General features: G+C 34.7%; 2 protein-coding genes across 9 annotated transcripts in view; one reads left to right on the forward strand and one right to left on the reverse strand.

Annotated features, from left to right (window-relative positions):
- Window positions 1–14200, reverse strand: part of LOC145916138 (uncharacterized) — a 62695-nt gene extending 48495 nt beyond the window's left edge. For 4 of the 8 annotated variants that reach the window (XM_083002782.1, XM_083002779.1, XM_083002777.1 and 1 more), the window contains exons 1-11: window positions 14094–14200; window positions 13582–13890; window positions 13278–13357; window positions 12343–12495; window positions 11146–11307; window positions 9648–9809; window positions 6276–6437; window positions 3624–3785; window positions 1095–1256; window positions 819–924; window positions 693–754 (exon numbers count right to left, since the gene is read on the reverse strand). In XM_083002782.1, coding sequence (XP_082858908.1) covers window positions 693–754; window positions 819–924; window positions 1095–1256; window positions 3624–3785; window positions 6276–6437; window positions 9648–9809; window positions 11146–11307; window positions 12343–12495; window positions 13278–13357; window positions 13582–13873 — 1503 coding nt within the window. In that variant the 5' untranslated portion in view covers window positions 13874–13890; window positions 14094–14200. The remainder of the gene's footprint in view (window positions 1–692; window positions 755–818; window positions 925–1094; window positions 1257–3623; window positions 3786–6275; window positions 6438–9647; window positions 9810–11145; window positions 11308–12342; window positions 12496–13277; window positions 13358–13581; window positions 13891–14093) is intronic. The other 4 variants (XM_083002783.1, XM_083002778.1, XM_083002781.1 and 1 more) reach the window with 4 other exon arrangements.
- A 2366-nt stretch (window positions 14201–16566) lies between these two features.
- Window positions 16567–18384, forward strand: LOC145913614 (general transcription factor II-I repeat domain-containing protein 2A-like). The gene is made up of 2 exons (XM_083001340.1): window positions 16567–17913; window positions 17968–18384. The coding sequence occupies exons 1-2, from the start codon at window positions 16567–16569 to the stop codon at window positions 18382–18384; spliced, it is 1764 nt and encodes a 587-aa protein (XP_082857466.1).
- The last annotated feature ends 177 nt before the right edge of the window (window positions 18385–18561 follow it).

Raw genomic sequence — 18561 nt, forward strand, 5'->3', positions numbered from 1 at the left:
AAAAGTGACACACATAATATTATATTGGAATGCTCAGGGCAACCAGCCCCTGTTTTGTCAAAAAAAAACTTTTTTGTAGCAATATGATTTCGCTTATTCCTTTATAAAATAAAATTTGGATTTTTTTCTGTAAAATATAAAATAATGTTTTAGTTTAAAAGCACAAACTAAACAAACAAGCTTGAACAACAAATAAGATTATTGACTATTTGGGGGATAAACTATTGTAGCTGTGTCAAAGTGAAAGTAGTATATTTCCCAATTCAAAATCTGCAAAAAATTGTTTTTACAAGGTGAACAACACCATATGGTGCTTTTCAGTAAGTATGAACAGAAAGTTCGGTTTGATGATAGGCAAGGTTTAGTGTAGGTTAGAATCATTGTTTGAACTGTATAAATGTGTTCGATTTTTTGTTTATTGTCACAGAAATGATGAAAATCAACTTTGTGGTTGGTGCAGCAGTTGAGGTGATGATAGGAGTGGATTCCATCCAGTGCATGTTTTGTTGATGGATAGCAAAATTATTACAGTTTATTCGGCTGAATTTATATGGCATAAAAAATTCTTGTTTTGGTGCGTCACTACTTTTCAGTATAAAAGCTTGACAAAGTCCAAAAAACAGCAAAGTTTATTTTTATAATAGTTCTTGGATACTACAACATGTTTATCATCTTTAAACATAGCTTTTTACCTTAAAGTATCCTTTTGACTTGGCATCCTTTTGACTTGAAATTGGCCTTTGTTTACGAAAATCTTTAGATAGCCCAAAAAATTTTAAAATTAAACTTTTTATAAAGGGGTTTCATGTAACTAATACATTTTTTTTCTGCAGTTGGTTTGAAGCTTGTTTCCAATGTGAGAGATTCTTCAAAATGCTGGGTATGTTCTCTGTCTGGTTGTGATGAAGTTTCCTTAAATCTCCTCTTTAAAAGAAATTAAAAAGAAAATTTTGTATCTATCAAAAAGGTAAATAGCTTCAAAATGACACAAATATAAACTTAGTTAACAGAAGTAAACACAAGCAGCATAGTCTGCAAATAAATACAAGAACATTTAGATTATATTACAATCATACCACAAACAGTGATCTTACAGGTTTTGGCAACATTGCAATTCTGTGTGATAAAGATTCAAGAGTAAGGTTGGTTAAGTTGCATCCTTCCACTTCCAATTCTTCAATGTTGCCGATGCAATTTTGCAGCACAAAACCACCCACATCTCCAATATTGTTGTGAGAGAGGTTGAGTTTCTTCAGCTGGAAGTAAAAAACATTGCAATTATCACATTAGATTATTTGATACAATAAAAAAAAAATCCAGTTTCACAAACGCACAAAAATGTGCAACCAAAGTATGAAAGTTAGAAGAAAAATATAAACATTACAAATACAAAATAAAATGAAAGTACGAAATACAATAAAACTAAAATAATGACAATAAACCTTTTAAACAATCTACTCATTACAAAGTTAGTCATGCATATTGGACAAAAAAATTAAATCCTTAAAAGATCATGCGAAGATCTTAAAAGGAAAATTGTTGTGGCCCAAGTTATTGTGGGTCAGTGTGGAGATGTGATGAAGAAATTTTTTCATAAAGTCCACTGAAACCATTTCATAGAACATACTATAGCCATTAGTATAGATAGTATTAAAAACTGTGGAGTTATGAAATCCTACCATGTTCAAATTCACATATTATATGTTTTTTCTAAATAACTGATTCAAAAAGTGACCAGAATATTCTGTTGCACACAAAAGGATGTCATGAACTAAAAAAGCTTAAAAAAACACTGCTGAACAGAAAATAAAAAAAATAATCGGAAAATGCCAACTAGGTAGTCATTTGCAATAAAATAATTCTAGTCAAAATAAAATAAGAAAAATATGCATTGAATGTTCTTTTGGGGCTCAAGCCTGTTCAGCACTACAAAAACATTGTGCAACAGTTGTGCATTTCTGCAACAATACATACAAAGTGAAACCAACCTATGGCATTTTGCATTGTTACAGACAACACACTATAACGCAGAGATGCATTCTAATGAAATATCACTTGTAGCTAGAATTGGGATTACTGAAATTTTTAAATCTAATCTAAAATAAAAAGGGATGAGAGTTGTGACACATCTGAAAAAAACAAAGGTGCATGAGAAGCATACAGTTGGCCACCCCTGATATATAAATAAACTTAGAGGTTGTTAGCATAAAAACCTTGGAACAAAAAAGTTGTGAATTGTGGCCCAAGTTATATTAGGTCAGTGTGGAGGTTTAATATTCTTTTTTTTTCAAAAAATCCACTGAAACCATAACATAAAATGTACTATAATAACCATCAGTATAGAAAATATTCAAAATTGTGGAATCAAGAAATCCAACTGCAAGTTTGATGTTACAGCCAAGTTGATGTCAAAAACCTAAAGTTAAAATTTGATATTGCAGTCACTGCTTTCATCAACGCCAACAATATAAGTGCACCAAAGCAAAATAAATTTAATTATCAAGGATGGAAAAAAGACTACAATATGATAGCTGTGATCAACAAGTATGGACCAGCACAGTGGGGCGATCCTGCCTTGTCATGCAAAAGCTTAAAACACTACTTGGCTACTACTAGGTTAATGAGTCTTTTAATCCTGTTCTTAAACTTGGCATCACTGTGGTCTTATCAGAAAACCCCTTGACAAAAAGTTAACCAGTCTCACTATGATCAGTTTGCAGCAATTGCTTGACAGTTGTAGTGTAATGGTTGTAACAGTGATTCAATTCTAAGTTGTAGGTAATAAGGAGGCCACAGATTTTGCAATGAAATGGGGAGAAGAGGTTTGTTAAACAACTAACCAAATATTTAGAAGTTGGCCATAAACTTACAGAAACCATCTTCACATTAACATATATCTTTTTTCTAAATAAACAATTAAAAGAGAGACCAAGATATTATGTTGCATACAAAAGGATGTCATGAACAAGAATAGGAAAAAACACTGCTGACAGAAAATGAAAAATTCTTTGTATTTTCCAGATACGTTGAGGACAGACAAAACAAAGAAGTTAGATAGTTTGTAAAATGCCAACTAGGTAACCATTTGTAATTAAATAATTTTACTCATGAGAAACATTTGAATTGAATATTCCTTTTGGGCTCTTGTCTATTACCAACTGCAAAAATATTTTGCGAATGTGGTTCAATTTTCTAGCAATATATACCAGGGTTAGCCAACCTATGGCATATTGTATCACTACAAGCAACACACTATACCCTTTAGATAATAAAAAACCATGCCTCGTCATGACAAAAAATTAAATTTACTGATTTCCAGAAGAAAATTATAAAATAAATACATATCACTTATAGCTAAACCTGGGAATCTTGAAATTTTTTTCAAATCTTATCTAAACTTAAAATTCAAAGCCATGATAGTCATGGCACATATAAAAAGTGGGGAAATAATAGTGTACGAGAAGCATAAGGTTGGTCACCCCTGATATAAAGAAAAACTTTGAGCTTGTCAGCACAAAACCTTGCAACAAAAAAAATTATGTGAATTCTTTAAAAGGCTTCAAAATAATACATGCATGAACATTTAGAATATAATACAATTAAAATACAAACAGTGATCTTACAGGTTTTGGCAACTTTGCAATTTCATATAATAGACCATCAACATCAAAGCCTGCTAGATCGCATCCTTCCAGTTCCAACTCTTCAATGTTGTGGATGCACTTAGTTAGTGCATATAAACCCCAATCTCCAATATTGTTGTGTGAGAGGTTGAGCTTTTTCAGCTAAAACCAAAAATATGTTACAATTATTACATTAGATTTTTCAAATTAAAATGTCGGAGAACTAAAAAATACCATAAAAAACAAATATATTTAGCGTTTAGACGATGAACATTTTGAAGAATCTACTCAATACACCGTTAGTCCTACATACTGGACAAAAAAATTAAATCCGAAAAGATTATGCAAAAATCCTAAAAAGAAAACTGTTGTGGCGCAAGTTATAATGGATCAGGGTGGTGATAAAATGATGAACTTTTGTCAGAAAATCCACTGAACCCATAACATAAAATGTACGATAACCATTAGTATAGACAATATTTAAAATTATGGAATCATGAAATCCTACTGCGATGTCCAAAATTTACAAGTTAAATTTGATGTTACAGTCACTGCTTTCATAACAGCCAACAATATAAGCACAACAAAGCAGAATAAATTCAATTATCAAGGATGGTAAAAGATATGTAACTACTACAGGGTGGTTGATGCAATTACTGCGAACCAAATGACTTCAATATGATAGCTGTGATGAACAAGTAAAACCTGCACAGTGGGGCGATTCTGCCTTGTCATGCAAAAGCTTAAAAACTACTTGGCTACTATAAGGGTAATGAGTCTTTTAATCCTGTTCTTAAACTTGGCATCACTGTAGTTTTATCAGAAAACCACTCGACAAAAACTTAACCAGTTTCACTATGATTCCGCATTACAAAAACATTGTGGAACAGTTGTGCATTTCTGCAACAATACATACAAAGTGAAACCAACCTATGGCATTTTGCATGGTTACAGACAACACACTATAACCCAGAGATGCATTCTAATGAAATATCACTTGTAGCTAGAATTGGGATTACTGAAATATTTAAATCTAATCTAAAATAAAAAGGAATGAGAGTTGTGACACATCAAAAAAAACAATGGTGCATGAGAAGCATACGGTTGGCCAGCCCTGATATATAAATAAACTTAGAGGTTGTCAGCATGAAAACCTTGGAACAAAAAAGTTGTGAATTGTGGCCCAAGTTATATGAGGTCAGTGTGGAGATGTAATAAAAAACTTTTTTCAAAAAATCCACTGAAACCATAACATAAAACATACTATAATAACCATTAGAAAAAAAATATTCAAATTGTGGAATCAAGAAATCCTACTGCAAGTTTGATGTTACAGCCAAGTTGATGTCAAAAACCTAAAGTTAAAATTTGATATTGCAGTCACTGCTTTCATCAACGCCAACAATATAAGTGCACCAAAGCAAAATAAATTTAATTATCAAGGATGGAAAAAAGACTACAATATGATAGCTGTGATCAACAAGTATGGACCTGCACAGTGGGGCGATCCTGCCTTGTCATGCTTAAAACACTTCTTTGCTACTACTAGGTTAATCAGTCTTTTTATCCTGTTCTTAAACTTGGCATCACTGTGGTTTTATCAGAAAACCCCTTGACAAAAAGTTAAACAGTTTCTCTATGATCAGTTTGCAGCAATTGCTCTACAGTTGTAATGTAATGGTTGTAACAGTGATTCAACTCTAAGTTGTAGGTAATAGGGAGGCCACAGATTTTGCAATGAAATGGGGAGAAGAGGTTTGTTAAACAACTAACCAAATATTTGGAAGTTGGCCATAAACTTACAGCAACCATCTTCACATTAACATATGTATTTTTTCTAAATAAACAATCAAAATAGAGACCAAATTATTATGTTGCACACAAAAGGATGTCATCAACCAGAAAAGGTTAAAAAAAAACTGCTGAACAGAAAATGAAAGATTCTTTGTAATCATTTATAACAAAATAATTTTACTCATGAGAAAAATTTGAATTGAATGTTCTTTTTGGGCCTTTGCCTATTATCCACTGCAAAAATTTTTGGGACTGTGGTTCAATTTTCTAGTAATATATACCAGGGTTAGCCAACCTATGGCATATTGTATCACTACAAGCAACACACTATAAACCGTAGATAATAAAAAAACATGCCTCGTCATGACAAAAAATTAAATTCACTGATTTCCAGAAGAAAATTATAAAATAAATACACATCACTTACAGCTAGAACTGGAAATCCTGAAATTTTTTTCAAATCTTATCTAAACTTAAAATTCAAAGGCATGATAGTTGTGGCACATCTGAAAAGTGGGGAAATAATAGTGTATGAGAAGCATAAGGTTGGTCACCCCTGATACACAAACAAACTTTGAGGTTGTCAGCACAAAACCTTGCAACAAGATATGTTATTTGAATTGTTTATTAAAGCTATAAAAATAAGAACGAAAATTTAATTCATGAATTCAATTCCAGCATTCCTATTAGTTGAATTCCTAAGAAAGAAACTGGAAGAAAAAATTGTATTTGTAATCTACAAGGCTTTGAAATAATACATGCCTGAACTTAGTTAACAGAAGTAAACACAAGCAGCATAGTCTGCAAAGAAAGAACATTTAGATTATAATACAATCACACAACAAACAGTGATCTTACAGGTTTTGGCAACATTGCAATTCCATGCGATAGATGAACAAGAGCATGGCGAGTTAGATTGCAACCTTCCACTTCCAATTCTTCAATGTTGTGGATGCACCTTTCCAGTTCGTATCCCACCTCATCTCCAATATTGTTGTGAGAGAGGTTGAGTTTCTTCAGCTGGTGGGAAAAAAAAACATTGAAATTATTTTATTACGTTATTTGATACAATACAAAAATCCAGTTTCACAAACACACAAAAATGTGCAACCAATATGAAAGTTGGAACAAAATAAATAAAAATGTGAGGATCACAAAATGAAATGAATTAAAAAAAATAATGAAACTTTGACAACAACAATCGCCCATTTCAGTGGTGGGATTCAAACTGGTTCTTGGAATTTTGGGCGTAAACAAACTGATTAACCAAATGTGTGGACCTATGTTGCACTTCAAGCACTATAATCCCACAGATACTATATGGCATGCTGCTAGTGAGATAACGGATGCAAAAATATTTGTATCACACCACTGGCCCATTTCATCAATTAGCAGTGATTAAAATGTCGAAGAATTAAAACAATGAGAATAAAACTTTTTGAGAAATCCTACTGCAATGTCAAAAATCTACAAGTAAAAATTTTGTGTTACAGTCACTGCTTTCATAAAAGCCAACAATATAAGCACACCAAAGCAGAATAAATTTAACTATTAAGATGGAAAAAATATGTAATTACTAAAGGGTGGTTGATGTAATTACTGGGAACAAAATGACTTCAATATGATAGCTGTGATCAACAAGTAAAACCTGTGCAGTGGGCAACCCTGCCTTTTCATGAAAAACTTGAAACACGTCTTGGCTTCTACGAGGGTAATGAGTCTTTTAATCCTGTTCATAAACTTGGCATCACTGTGTCGTATTAGAAAACCCCTCGACAAAAAGGTAACCAGTTTCACTATGTTTGGTTTTCAGCGATTGCTTGGCGGTTGTAGTGTAATGGTTGTCCCATAAATTAGTGCAAGTTTTGTCACAACGAGAATCCGTTGAAACAAACAGGGCCAAACTGATCATTACACATTTTGACAGTAACCCTGTTTACATGGCCAAGTCGACTTGAGCATCAAGTCGACTCATGACCGGGTCACGTGATTTTCAAATTCGATGCGCGAAAACGACGAATTTACATGGGGCTTTTAAGTCAGCTTAAGTTAAGCTGTCTCGGGCTGACAGGCTGTAAATTCAGACTCTGTACTAAATAAATTATCAATATTTCTAATCTAAGCATGCAGAGAAAAGTTATTGGCAGTTAGTTTACGCAAATGCTTGCTGCAAATTGGTCCTTGATTATAATGTGAGTTTACTTTGCCAGATATAAAAGATGATTTAACTAGAAAGCCTGCTGCAACCCATATTTTTTAAATTTCTGATTAAACTAAAAGGCTGCATTTTCCTGGAATGTGTTCACAACAACACCATGGTAAGATTATTCAAGTGAAAATTTCATGTTTAGTGGTATTAATTATCTCTGTCCTTCTTCACAGGATCCTTTTCAGAAGCTGTCTAATCCCGTAATCCCATGTACAAATGAGTGTCAGAAAAGACTGAATGGAATGTTTCATACCAGCCCAATGTTAATTAATTTGAAACAAATATACTGAAGATGTGATAGTTACATAACATAAACTTGTGTCATGGCATTCTTGTCATATTTGTTGTTTTTTTGACAAACAAAAGGTTTACATAAGCCTGCTTTTGTATTTTATGGTTGATTGTTGTTCACATAATCCTTGCATAAATAAGATGCAGTAGCCTAAATATGAATAAACAACCAGTTTGCATTGACTTGTTATATTATAGCACATCCAGCAGCAAATGAAAACAGTCAACACAAGTGCATTCTTCTTTCAAGCAAGTGTCAGCATTCCTGCAATGCATTTGTTTCCTTCAGGTCTCCAAAATGCAACTTAGGTCCTCAAAACGAATGTTGCTTTTTTGTATCTTGATGCTTGTACAATTCATTTAACACTTGCGCAGTATTTATCAAAATTAACTCGAGTAAGCACATCCTTCTCGCCCCTGCAGCATAGAGCATACTCACGTAGTTGTACTAGAACTAGTTTATTACTTTTAAGGTTTATTGTAAACAGCAAACCCTCAACGCACAACCTCATAAACAAATTACCTAATCCTAACTTCTTCGCGGCACTTGTCGCAACTGGGTTTATGCTGACTTAATCGCTTAAGCTGTCCCGTAAACCACTCTCCATGTAAGGCCGAGACGGCTTAAGACGCTTGCCCTTTTCTCTTCGCCGAAAACGAGAGAGTCGGATCGGCGAGTCAGCTTCGAAGCCGTCTTAAACCGTCATGTAAACGGGGTTAGTGATTTAACTTTATGTTGTTGGTATTGGAGAGGACACAGAATTTTAAATGTAATGGCGATAAGAGCTTTGTCAAACAACCAATCACATATTTATAAGTTGGCCATACAGTTACAGCAACCATAATCACATTAACATATACCTTTTTTTCAAAATAAATGTTCAAAAAAACAGACCGAAATGTTATGTTGCACACAAAAGGGGGTCATAAACTAGAAAAGGGTAAAAACACTGCTGAACAGAAAATGAACAATTCTTTGCATTTTCCAGATACGATGGGCCCAGACAATAAAACAAGTTAGATTGTTTGTAAAATGTCAACTAGGTAATTATTTAAAAATAAATTAGTTCAATGCTTTTTTGGGCTCTAACAAAAAAATATTACAACCGTGTTGCACTTTTGCAACAATATGTACCAGAGGTAGAATATCTATAGCATTCGGCATCATTACAGACTATGCTTTCTACCCCATGGATGAAAAAGCATGCATTTCTCATGAAAAATATCATTGATTTCCAGAAAAATGTATCAAAGAAATTCGGATCTCTTACAGCCACAACTAGGATTACTCAAATTTAAAATAAAATTAAAAAAGGATTCAACAATATGATAGTTGTGGGTTGTGGCACATCTGATGAACAACTTTGTGCATAAGAAGCATAAGGTTGGCCACCCATAATAATTATATAAACAAACTTTGAGCTTGTCACCATAAAATTCTTGCAAGAAAAAGGTATGTGAATTCTTTTTTAAAGTTATGAGGAATTAACAAGAAACTTGATAAAGTGTAGACTCTAATTAAATCATGTATTCAATTCCAGCATTCATATTGGTTGGATCTTTAACAAAGAAATTAAATAGAAAATTTTGTATCTATCAAATAAGTGAATGGTTTACAATGATACAAATATAAACTTGGCTAATTGAAGCAAACATAAGCAGCATAGCATGCAAATAAATGCAAGGACATTTAGATTATATTACAATCATAACACAAACAGTGATCTTACAGGTTTTGGCAACATTGCAATTCCTTGTAATAGATAATCAAGAGTGCCGGGAGTTAAGTTGCATCTTTCCACTTCCAATTCTTCAATGTTGTGGATGCAATTTGCCAGTTCGCGCCCACACCTTGGTCGAACATTGTTGTGGGAGAGGTTGAGTTTCTTCAGCTGGAAGAAAAAAAAACATTGCAATTATTACATTAACTTATTTGATACAAATAAAAAAAAAACAGTTTCAGTAAAACTTGTGCAGTTGAGCGATTCTGCCTTGTCATGCAAAAGCTTAAATCTTTTCTTGGTCACTAGAAGGGAAAAAGTCTTTTAATCCAGTTCTTAAACTTGACATCACTGTGGTTTTATCAGAAAACCCCTTGACAAAAAGTTAACCAGTTTCACTATGATCAGATTGCAGTGATTGTTCGGCAGTTGTAGTGTAATGGTTGTCCAATTAAATGGAGTTAGTTTAGTCACAATGAGAATCCGTTGAAACAAACAGGGCCAAACTGATCATTACACATTTTGACAGTGATTCAACTTTATGTTGTTGGTATTGAAGGGGACAAAGATTTTTTAATGTAATGTCGAGAGGAGGTTTGTTAAACAACCAATAACATATTTAGAAGTTGGCCATAAACTTACAGCAACCATTCTCACATAAACATATGTATTTTTTCTAAAAAAACGAATAAAAGAGAGTCCAAAATATTATGTTGCACACAAAAGGGTGTCATGAACCAGAAAATGTTAAAAACACTGCTGAACAGAAAATGAAAAATTCCTTGTATTTTCCAGATACGTTGAGCCCAGAAACAACAACAAACATAGATAGTTTGTAAAATGCCAACTAGGTAATCATTAAAAACAAAATAATTTTACTCAACATTTGAATTGAATGTTCTTTTAGGACTCTTTGCCTATTATCCACTGCAAAAATTTTTTAGACTGTGGTTCAATTTTCTAGCAATATATACCAGGGTTAGCCAACGTATGGCATATTGTATCACTATAAGCAACACACTATACCCATTAGATAATAAAAAAACATGCCTTGTCATGACAAAAAAACAAATTCACTGATTTTCACAAAAAAAATATAAAATAAATTCAAATCACTTAGAGCTAGAACTGGGAATTCTTAATTTTTTTTGAATATAATAGTGTATGAGCAGCATAAGGTTGGTCTGATACACAAATAAACTTGGAGGTTGTCAGCACAAAACCTTGCAACAAAAAATGTTATGTGAATTCTTCTTTAAAGCTATTAGGAATAAGAACAGAAATCGATGGAATGTGGATTTTCATTAAATTATGTAATAAATTTCAGCATTCCTATTTGTTGAATTCCTAAGAAAGAAACTGGAAGAAAATTTTGTATTTGTAATATACAAGGCTTTGAAATAATACATGCCTGAACTTAGTTACTAGAAGTAAACACAAGCAGCATAGTCTGCAAATAAAGAACATTTGGATTATATTACAATCACACCACAAACAGTGAACTTACAGGTTTTGGCAAATTTGCAATTCCATGTGATAGATGAAGAAGAGCAAAGTCTTTTAGGTTGCATCCTTCCACTTCCAATTCTTCAATGTTGTGGATGCACATTACCAGTTGATATCCACCTTCATCTCCAATATTGTTGTGGGAGAGGTTGAGTTTCTTCAGCTGAAAGTAAAAATTCATAAAAATGAAAGGTGATGTGATACAATTAAACTCAAATTTCACAAACACAAAAAACTCAACAACCAAAGTATCAAAGTTAAAACAATTAGTACAACATACAAAATATAATGACATGGCATATGGCACCCAATTATTTTTTTCCTTTAAACCAGCAGTCAAAAAAATGGGACAAATCACCACTAATTATTTATACACCTCTGCTATATCCAAATTTTATGTTATAGATTTTGTTTAACATGCATTAAAAAGTATACTAGAAATATTCAGTTGCGACAGTATGATTTTGTCATCATAAAAATAAAGTAATAAGAATAAACCACTACACTAGGAAAAATAACAGAAAATAATGTGTTTTGTGCATAATTAGTGGGGAGTGAATTGAGGAACGCAGAGAAATGTAAAAACCAATTTTTTTTTTGGCAGAATTGTAAAAAATAAGTTCTTAGAGAAGAGTGTAAACAGTGTGTTTGTTAACCCCAAACACCGAATCATGGCAGTTGGATTTTGCCTCACTTCTTTGTGTAAACAGTGTGTTTGGAAATTTTGCTTCACTTCTTTGCGTTGTTCAGTTATGATGAGACATAAATTGAACAACTGGAACTCTCACAGGAGTGCAAAATACATAAATTTTACTCAATGAAAAAGGGTTGCTCATAGCCAAGAAAGATCTATTATTATCAATCTTGCTTTACAGTTGTCCTTGCATGATAATAATAATTTCAAAGGTAGTCGAGAATGCTTGGAAGGTAAACTAGAAACTAGTGGTGATGTAAAGGCCGTGTGGTAGGAAAAAGATTTAAAATATTGTAAGTATGAAATAAACCAACTGTTGGATGTCAGACAATTTGGTCAAAAATAAGAATCCGAGGTATTTTGTTTTTGTTTTTTAGGTTGACTAATTAGACTTCATCATTCACTGGATTCAATGTAAGAGAGCTGTAAAGATTTAATGGCACCTGCATGGAGGTTTTTCTGCACTTGAAAATAAACATCATGCTTCATAAAAACAATTCTCACTGGTTTTGGTAATCCAACAATCTTTTCACACAGCTCCTCAATATCCTTCATAGTAAGTTCACAGTTACTCAAATAAACTTCCTCAGTAAGGTTAGAAAAGTTGCTCAATGCTGCTTTTGATTTTAAAGCTTTGTTGCTAGATGATTTAGGCTTCTGAAAAAAGGTGACACACATAATCTTATATCGGAATGCCTGGGGTAACAAGCCCCTGTCTCGTCCAAAAACCGTTTTTGTAGCAACAAAATTATTTCTCTTAATCTTTCATAAAATAAATTTTGGATTTTTATCTATAATATAGTGACTATCTAGGAGATAAACTATTGTAGCTGTGTCGAAACGAAAGTAGTAATATATTTCCAATGCAAAATCTGCAAAAATTTTTGTTTACAAGGTGAAAACCACACCATTTGAAAAAAAATATTGACCCTGGTGGTTCTTAGTAGGGATGCATCGAAAATTTGGTTTGCCGAATTTTTTTTGGACAAAACTATGATTTTTACAATTCAGTTTTGGCTGAACATTTCTGCAAAATTACGCCAAAACTGAAAATGTTACAGCATGCATTGCTGATATGCAAGGTTTAGTATAGGTTAGAATCATTGTTTAAACTGTATAAATGTGTTCGATTTATTTGTTTAATGTCACAGAAATGATGAAAGTCAACTTTGCAGTTGGTATAACATTCAGGGTTATTCTTTAAGTGCCAAAAAAAGAGTGGATGATAGGAGTACATTCCATCCAGTATATACATGTTTTGTTAATGGATACCAAAGTTTTTTCAGCTGAATTCATATGACATAAAAAATTGCATTTTCGGTGCATCACTACTTTTCACCATAAATGCCTAAAAAAGTGAAATAAATCAGAAAAAATTATTTTTTTAATAGTTCTAGGACATTATAAATGTTTGTCATCTTCAAATATAGCTTTTTTACCTTTTCGTAAAAGTATCCTTTTGACTTGGCATCCTTTTGATTTGAAATTGGCCTTTGTTTACTAAAATCTTTAGATAGCCCTGAAAATTTTCAAATTAAACTTTTTCCAAGGAGTTATAATGTAACTACCAATGGATGGCAAAGCGTTTTTAATAGTTTATGAAATGAATTCTCTGGGATAGGAACTCTTTAAGAAGACTGGTTTATTTACACCTAAAAGTGCCAAATCAAAAGAATTCAGTTCGTAGACATAAGACTGATACAGCACATTTAATATTTTAATACTCTATATAATAAGTAATACATTTTTTTTCCGCAGTTGGTTTGAAACTGGTTTTCTCCACTTTCATAAATGGATTCCTTGAAAGGGTGGTTGGTCCATCTGTGAAAGTCCTTTCAGGAAAACACCTGTTAATGTAATCATTATACACTGGTCCCAATGTGAGAGATTCTTTAAAATGCTGGGTTTGTTCCTCTATGTCTGGTTGTGATGAAGTTTTTTTCAATCTCCTCTTTAAATTATCTTTAAATGCAGAATGAGGTGTAGGATGCATAAGTTTATTGGCTGTTGTAGATTTTTGATCAGAATCATCCATTTTTATTTTATATTAACCTGCAAAAATAAATCAAAAGTTGTAACTCTATTTAGTTTGTAATTGTTACCATAATAATTACTGTGTTTAAATCCACAACAAACACATTTCAAACAGAAATAGAAGCCTACAACACCAAAAACAATATTAAAATAAAATAAAATAACGTTGTAAACAGCTCTGCGAACTGAGATTTCTGATTTGTTGGCAAATTCAGTCTCACCTGAGTTACTCATGTCATAACTTAAACGAAAGTACACACAGACCCACTTTTAACAATAAACCAGCTTTGTAGAACTTTGTGTTTGAGCGCAACCAGAGGGATGTAAGTTGACAAAAAAAATCGACAAAAGTTTGAACGCGGCTTACTCGGCGATCTTACGAGGTTGCGACTTACTTTTTTCAGACAAAAATAGATCACGGGCTGAACTTTCCAACGAGGGGAAAATTAAAAATTTACATTAATATTCGAATATGAATATGAAATGTATGCTTTGTCATTACCACAAGTAAACATCGATTTTTTTTGTCAACTAACATCCCTCTGGTCTTTCACAGGCGTTTTCTGCACCTGCGTAGCATCGGGTAATTGCTTTCATAGGCAAATACATTTTACAGACTTACTGAACCATAATTTGCTTCCTCCTTTTTCTCTGTTTGTGTGATCCAGTCTTGACGTTTCTCGCGCAGCTCTACATTGTTACATAGAGCTCCACATAGTTGCATAGAGCTTCACATAGTTGCACATAGCTTCACATAACTTCACATAGTTGCATATATACCGACGCATATAGCTCCACATAGCTTCACATAGTTGCACATAGCGACACATAGCTTAACATAGCGGAACATAGTTGCACGAGCACATTTTAGAAGCACCCTTCGTCGTCATACGCCCACATTGTTGAAGGGTCGCAGTTGGTTTGTCGGAAGATTTTGAAGGAATTGCATGACCGCAACATCAAACCTGTCCAGTAAAAGTCCCGGTGAGACAACATGCTGCCTGCAGGTCCTGTCGTAACAAAACCGAGATCTGTGCTGATCGATGAGACCAAATCTGTGAGATCACATTGTGATCTGTTAGATTGAAAACCATGATCTGTGAGATCGAAAACCATGATCTTTTTATTTGTAGAAAGAGTCGCAAATATATAGGGAGATATCAAAGACGAGGCATAAAGAAAGAGATAATTGCTGCCATTACGCGACAAAGGGGACTAAGAAGAAGTAGCGCTGGTTGAATAACGTAACGCAAGCGAGATAACTAGCGATGGCGCCAGAAAGACGGGTGTAAATGTAAAAGAGTAGAAAGGCCAAGTTTAAACAAAATATCAATAAATATTTGAATTACGACAAGCCAAAATCCCTACATAGCTTCCCCACCGGACAAGTGTTTTCCGAAAACTGATTCATGCTCGCGCAGTTATCCAAGTCCTCCCCATATAAAGTTGTCCGTCGTGGCATGCTCTCTGCATCTCTTGAAGTGCGTAGGTATAGATAACTTCATCGTAATGACGATTTTCTTTACGAAGCACGTGAAGTGGGAATTGACGAGCATTGCCACGGACTTCGTCTTTGTTGCTTGGACGTGGATGCTTCGATTTTGCGCCGCGGCTTAGGGGAAAACTTGTGGGGAATAGGCGCAGTCAATCGTCGTAAAAATGCGTTAAAACTGGTGAAATGGGTGAAGTTTAACTAAAGAAGGAAAAATGACACGAAAGAGTAAACTGTCGATTATGATTACTAAAAGGAAATGCGGTAATTTTACGCTAGTTTAGCTATACGCATGTCGGTAAACAAGCTTGCCAAATCATTAAAAACCATGCATGGAATATATCAACAGCACAACTTTTACCGTCTAAGCCCGTTGACCTTGACTGTGCCAACTGGTCAATCCCTAACTAAAAATAGAGCATGGACTTGATCCCTATGAGGCAAAAAAAATGTAAAAAATGCAGGCAGTGAAGAGGTGGCCTTGCCGCAATCACCGTGTAACGACATGCCTCTAGTGTCGTGCTTCTCGCGTTCGGAAGGCTTTCTAAAACGTCCCCATCGCGTCACTTTGGTCCGCTTGGTTAAGGCATGGAGACTTACCTGACATAAAATTATGTGAGGAAATATAACACGCAGTAAAAAAATCAAAAACTACCGTTTCGGCGACATGCGTTAACAAACCTATCCCAAAATTACCTGGAAGGGAAAAGTAGCAAATTTAAAAAAAACATTTTGTGACGAAAAGAAAGAAAAAATTAGTAGTTTAACATTATAAAACAAATATGCATTGACAAAACTATCCATAAAATAAATTGAAGGGGAAATCTTCAAGGTCTATAGCAGCGGTGCACAACCTGCGGCCGTACGGCCGCATGCGGCCGCGGACGCTATTTTTTGCGGCCGTGCACATTTATATGCAAATACATGCATTGGCGGCCGTCGTTGCTTCTGAAACTTGTTTTTAAAGCGGACTCAAGAGTTAAGCTTTAATTAGGCCCATTTTCATTTCCGCGTTGTACACATTCGTTCGCTGTAGCGAGTAGTAACTGTTGCAGCCACCGCAACTTTTGAATTACATGCGAGACCAAGCGAAACAATACGGATGGTGACGTCACAAAACATTGATAGCATGTCTGTAAATTGTCAATTGTCATGTACGCATGTACATTTGTCAAAAAGCAAAACAGTGGACTCAATCAGTCATGTCACTGAAACGCAAAAGGTTGCTAAAAGAAGAGAAAAGGGCGTTTAATCCCAAATGGGAGGTGGATTATTTTATGATGCAGACAGCAACACATACCATGAAGTGTTTAATTTGCAGCCAAATCGTTAAAACTGTAAAAGGGGATGATGCAAAGCAGCATTTTCAGCGGCATCTTTCACACGCCTATGCAAAGTTGGATGGAGAGTCTAGGAAGGTCTGTGTCGAAAATTTAAAAAAGCGTGTACGTCAGCAAACCGCTTGCATCTCGTCTTTCGTTCACTCCACCAATCATCGTTGCGAAGCTTCCTACAGAGTGGCATATCATCTTGGTGTTGCAGGAAAGCCTTATTCCGATGGGGAACTTGTTAAGCGATGTATCATGGACGTTGTGAAATGCATTCATCCCGGCAAAGAAATAGATTACTCATCGATTCCTCTCTCGCGCGCTACTGTGCAACGCCGGCAATCTGACATCGCTCAGCAGTTCAAGCTCTCTCTGAAAGCAAAAGTTAATAAAGAAGGAAGTTTACTTGCGCTCGCTGTTGACGAATCTACGGACAACAACGACTCTGCGCAACTGCTAGTCTTCGTTCGTCCTCTATCTACAAGTTTTGAGTTGTGTGAGGATCTTCTTTCAATGGAAACACTGGCTACGCGCACCCGTGGTGAAGACATATTTGATGCAGTCAAAAATGCCTGCATTCGATCCGGATTAGATTTAAAAAGTCTTCGTGGCATTTGCACGGATGGCGCACCTGTCATGACGGGTAAGCAACAAGGATTTGTGACAAGATTGTCAGATTACGTATGTAAGGAGCATGAAAATAACGAGCTCGTTAATCTTCACTGTATTATCCACCAGGAAGCATTGTGTGCCAAATCCGTTGCTTTAAGTAACGTTCTGAAAGACGTAAATGGTATTATTTTATTCATTCGGGCAAATGCTCTTCATCACAGGCAATTTCAAGAAATTTTAAGCTCAAGTGATACGTCAGCAGAGGATGTGCTTTATCACTCCTCCGTCCGTTGGTTGTCTCAGGGAGAGACGTCTTGCCGTGTTCTGCTTTTGCGAAAAGAAATAACAGAATATTATGGCTTTAAAAACAAGTACTGCCCCCTGATCAACGTTGACTTCCTCACATCTCTTGCTTTTCTGGTGGATTTTCTAACTCATGTCAACTATCTGAACCAAAGTTTGCAAGGAAAAACAACAACAGTTTGTCTCCTGTACAAAAAAGTACAAGATTTCCGGGACAAATGTTTACTCTTTAAAAGTCATCTAAGGCAACGCAATTTCTTTCATTTTCCGCAAGTGACAGCGCTGATTGACAGCAAAGAAATAAATGTTGGGAATATTCCAATCGATATATTTTCCGGCGTTTTCGACGGGCTGTTGGAGGAATTCGCTAACCGTTTTAAAGATTTTGAGAAAATTTCGCAAACAATCAGAATCGTTGCTTTTCCACATCTGGTGGAAACCGAAATTGCACCGTTACGTCTTCAAATGGAGCTGGTTGAGTTGAAAAATAACGAGCAGCTAGTCAAGAAATTTAAAGACGAAGAAGATTTGCTGGATACCTGGAAAAGTGCAGTTGAATATCCTAAACTGCAAGAATTGGCCAGAAAAACTCTTGTTCTTTTTGGAAGCACTTACGTGTGCGAAGCAGCGTTTTCAAAAATGAACTATTTGAAGAACAAGTACCGAACGCGTATGTTGGACAGCAATTTGGAGTCGGGTCTTCGTCTGATGATTTCAAACGAGCAACCTAATTTCGAAAGTTTGTCTATGGGCGTGCAAGAACAAGGCAGCCATTAAATACTTCAACTCTTCGTTACATTGTACATACGTAATTTGTAAATAATAAATAGTGCACAATTTTCAGGTATGGAATCATTTTCATTCCTTTCTTATATTGCTCACGTCAACTTGTCGAAATTATCAGGGGTATATAGTTGGAAAAGCAGTATATTCAACGGCGGCCGTTAGGACACA

The sequence above is a fragment of the Ascidia mentula genome, chromosome 1 (genome assembly GCF_947561715.1).
Source record: "Ascidia mentula chromosome 1, kaAscMent1.1, whole genome shotgun sequence".
Classification (NCBI taxonomy): Eukaryota; Metazoa; Chordata; class Ascidiacea; order Phlebobranchia; family Ascidiidae; genus Ascidia; species Ascidia mentula.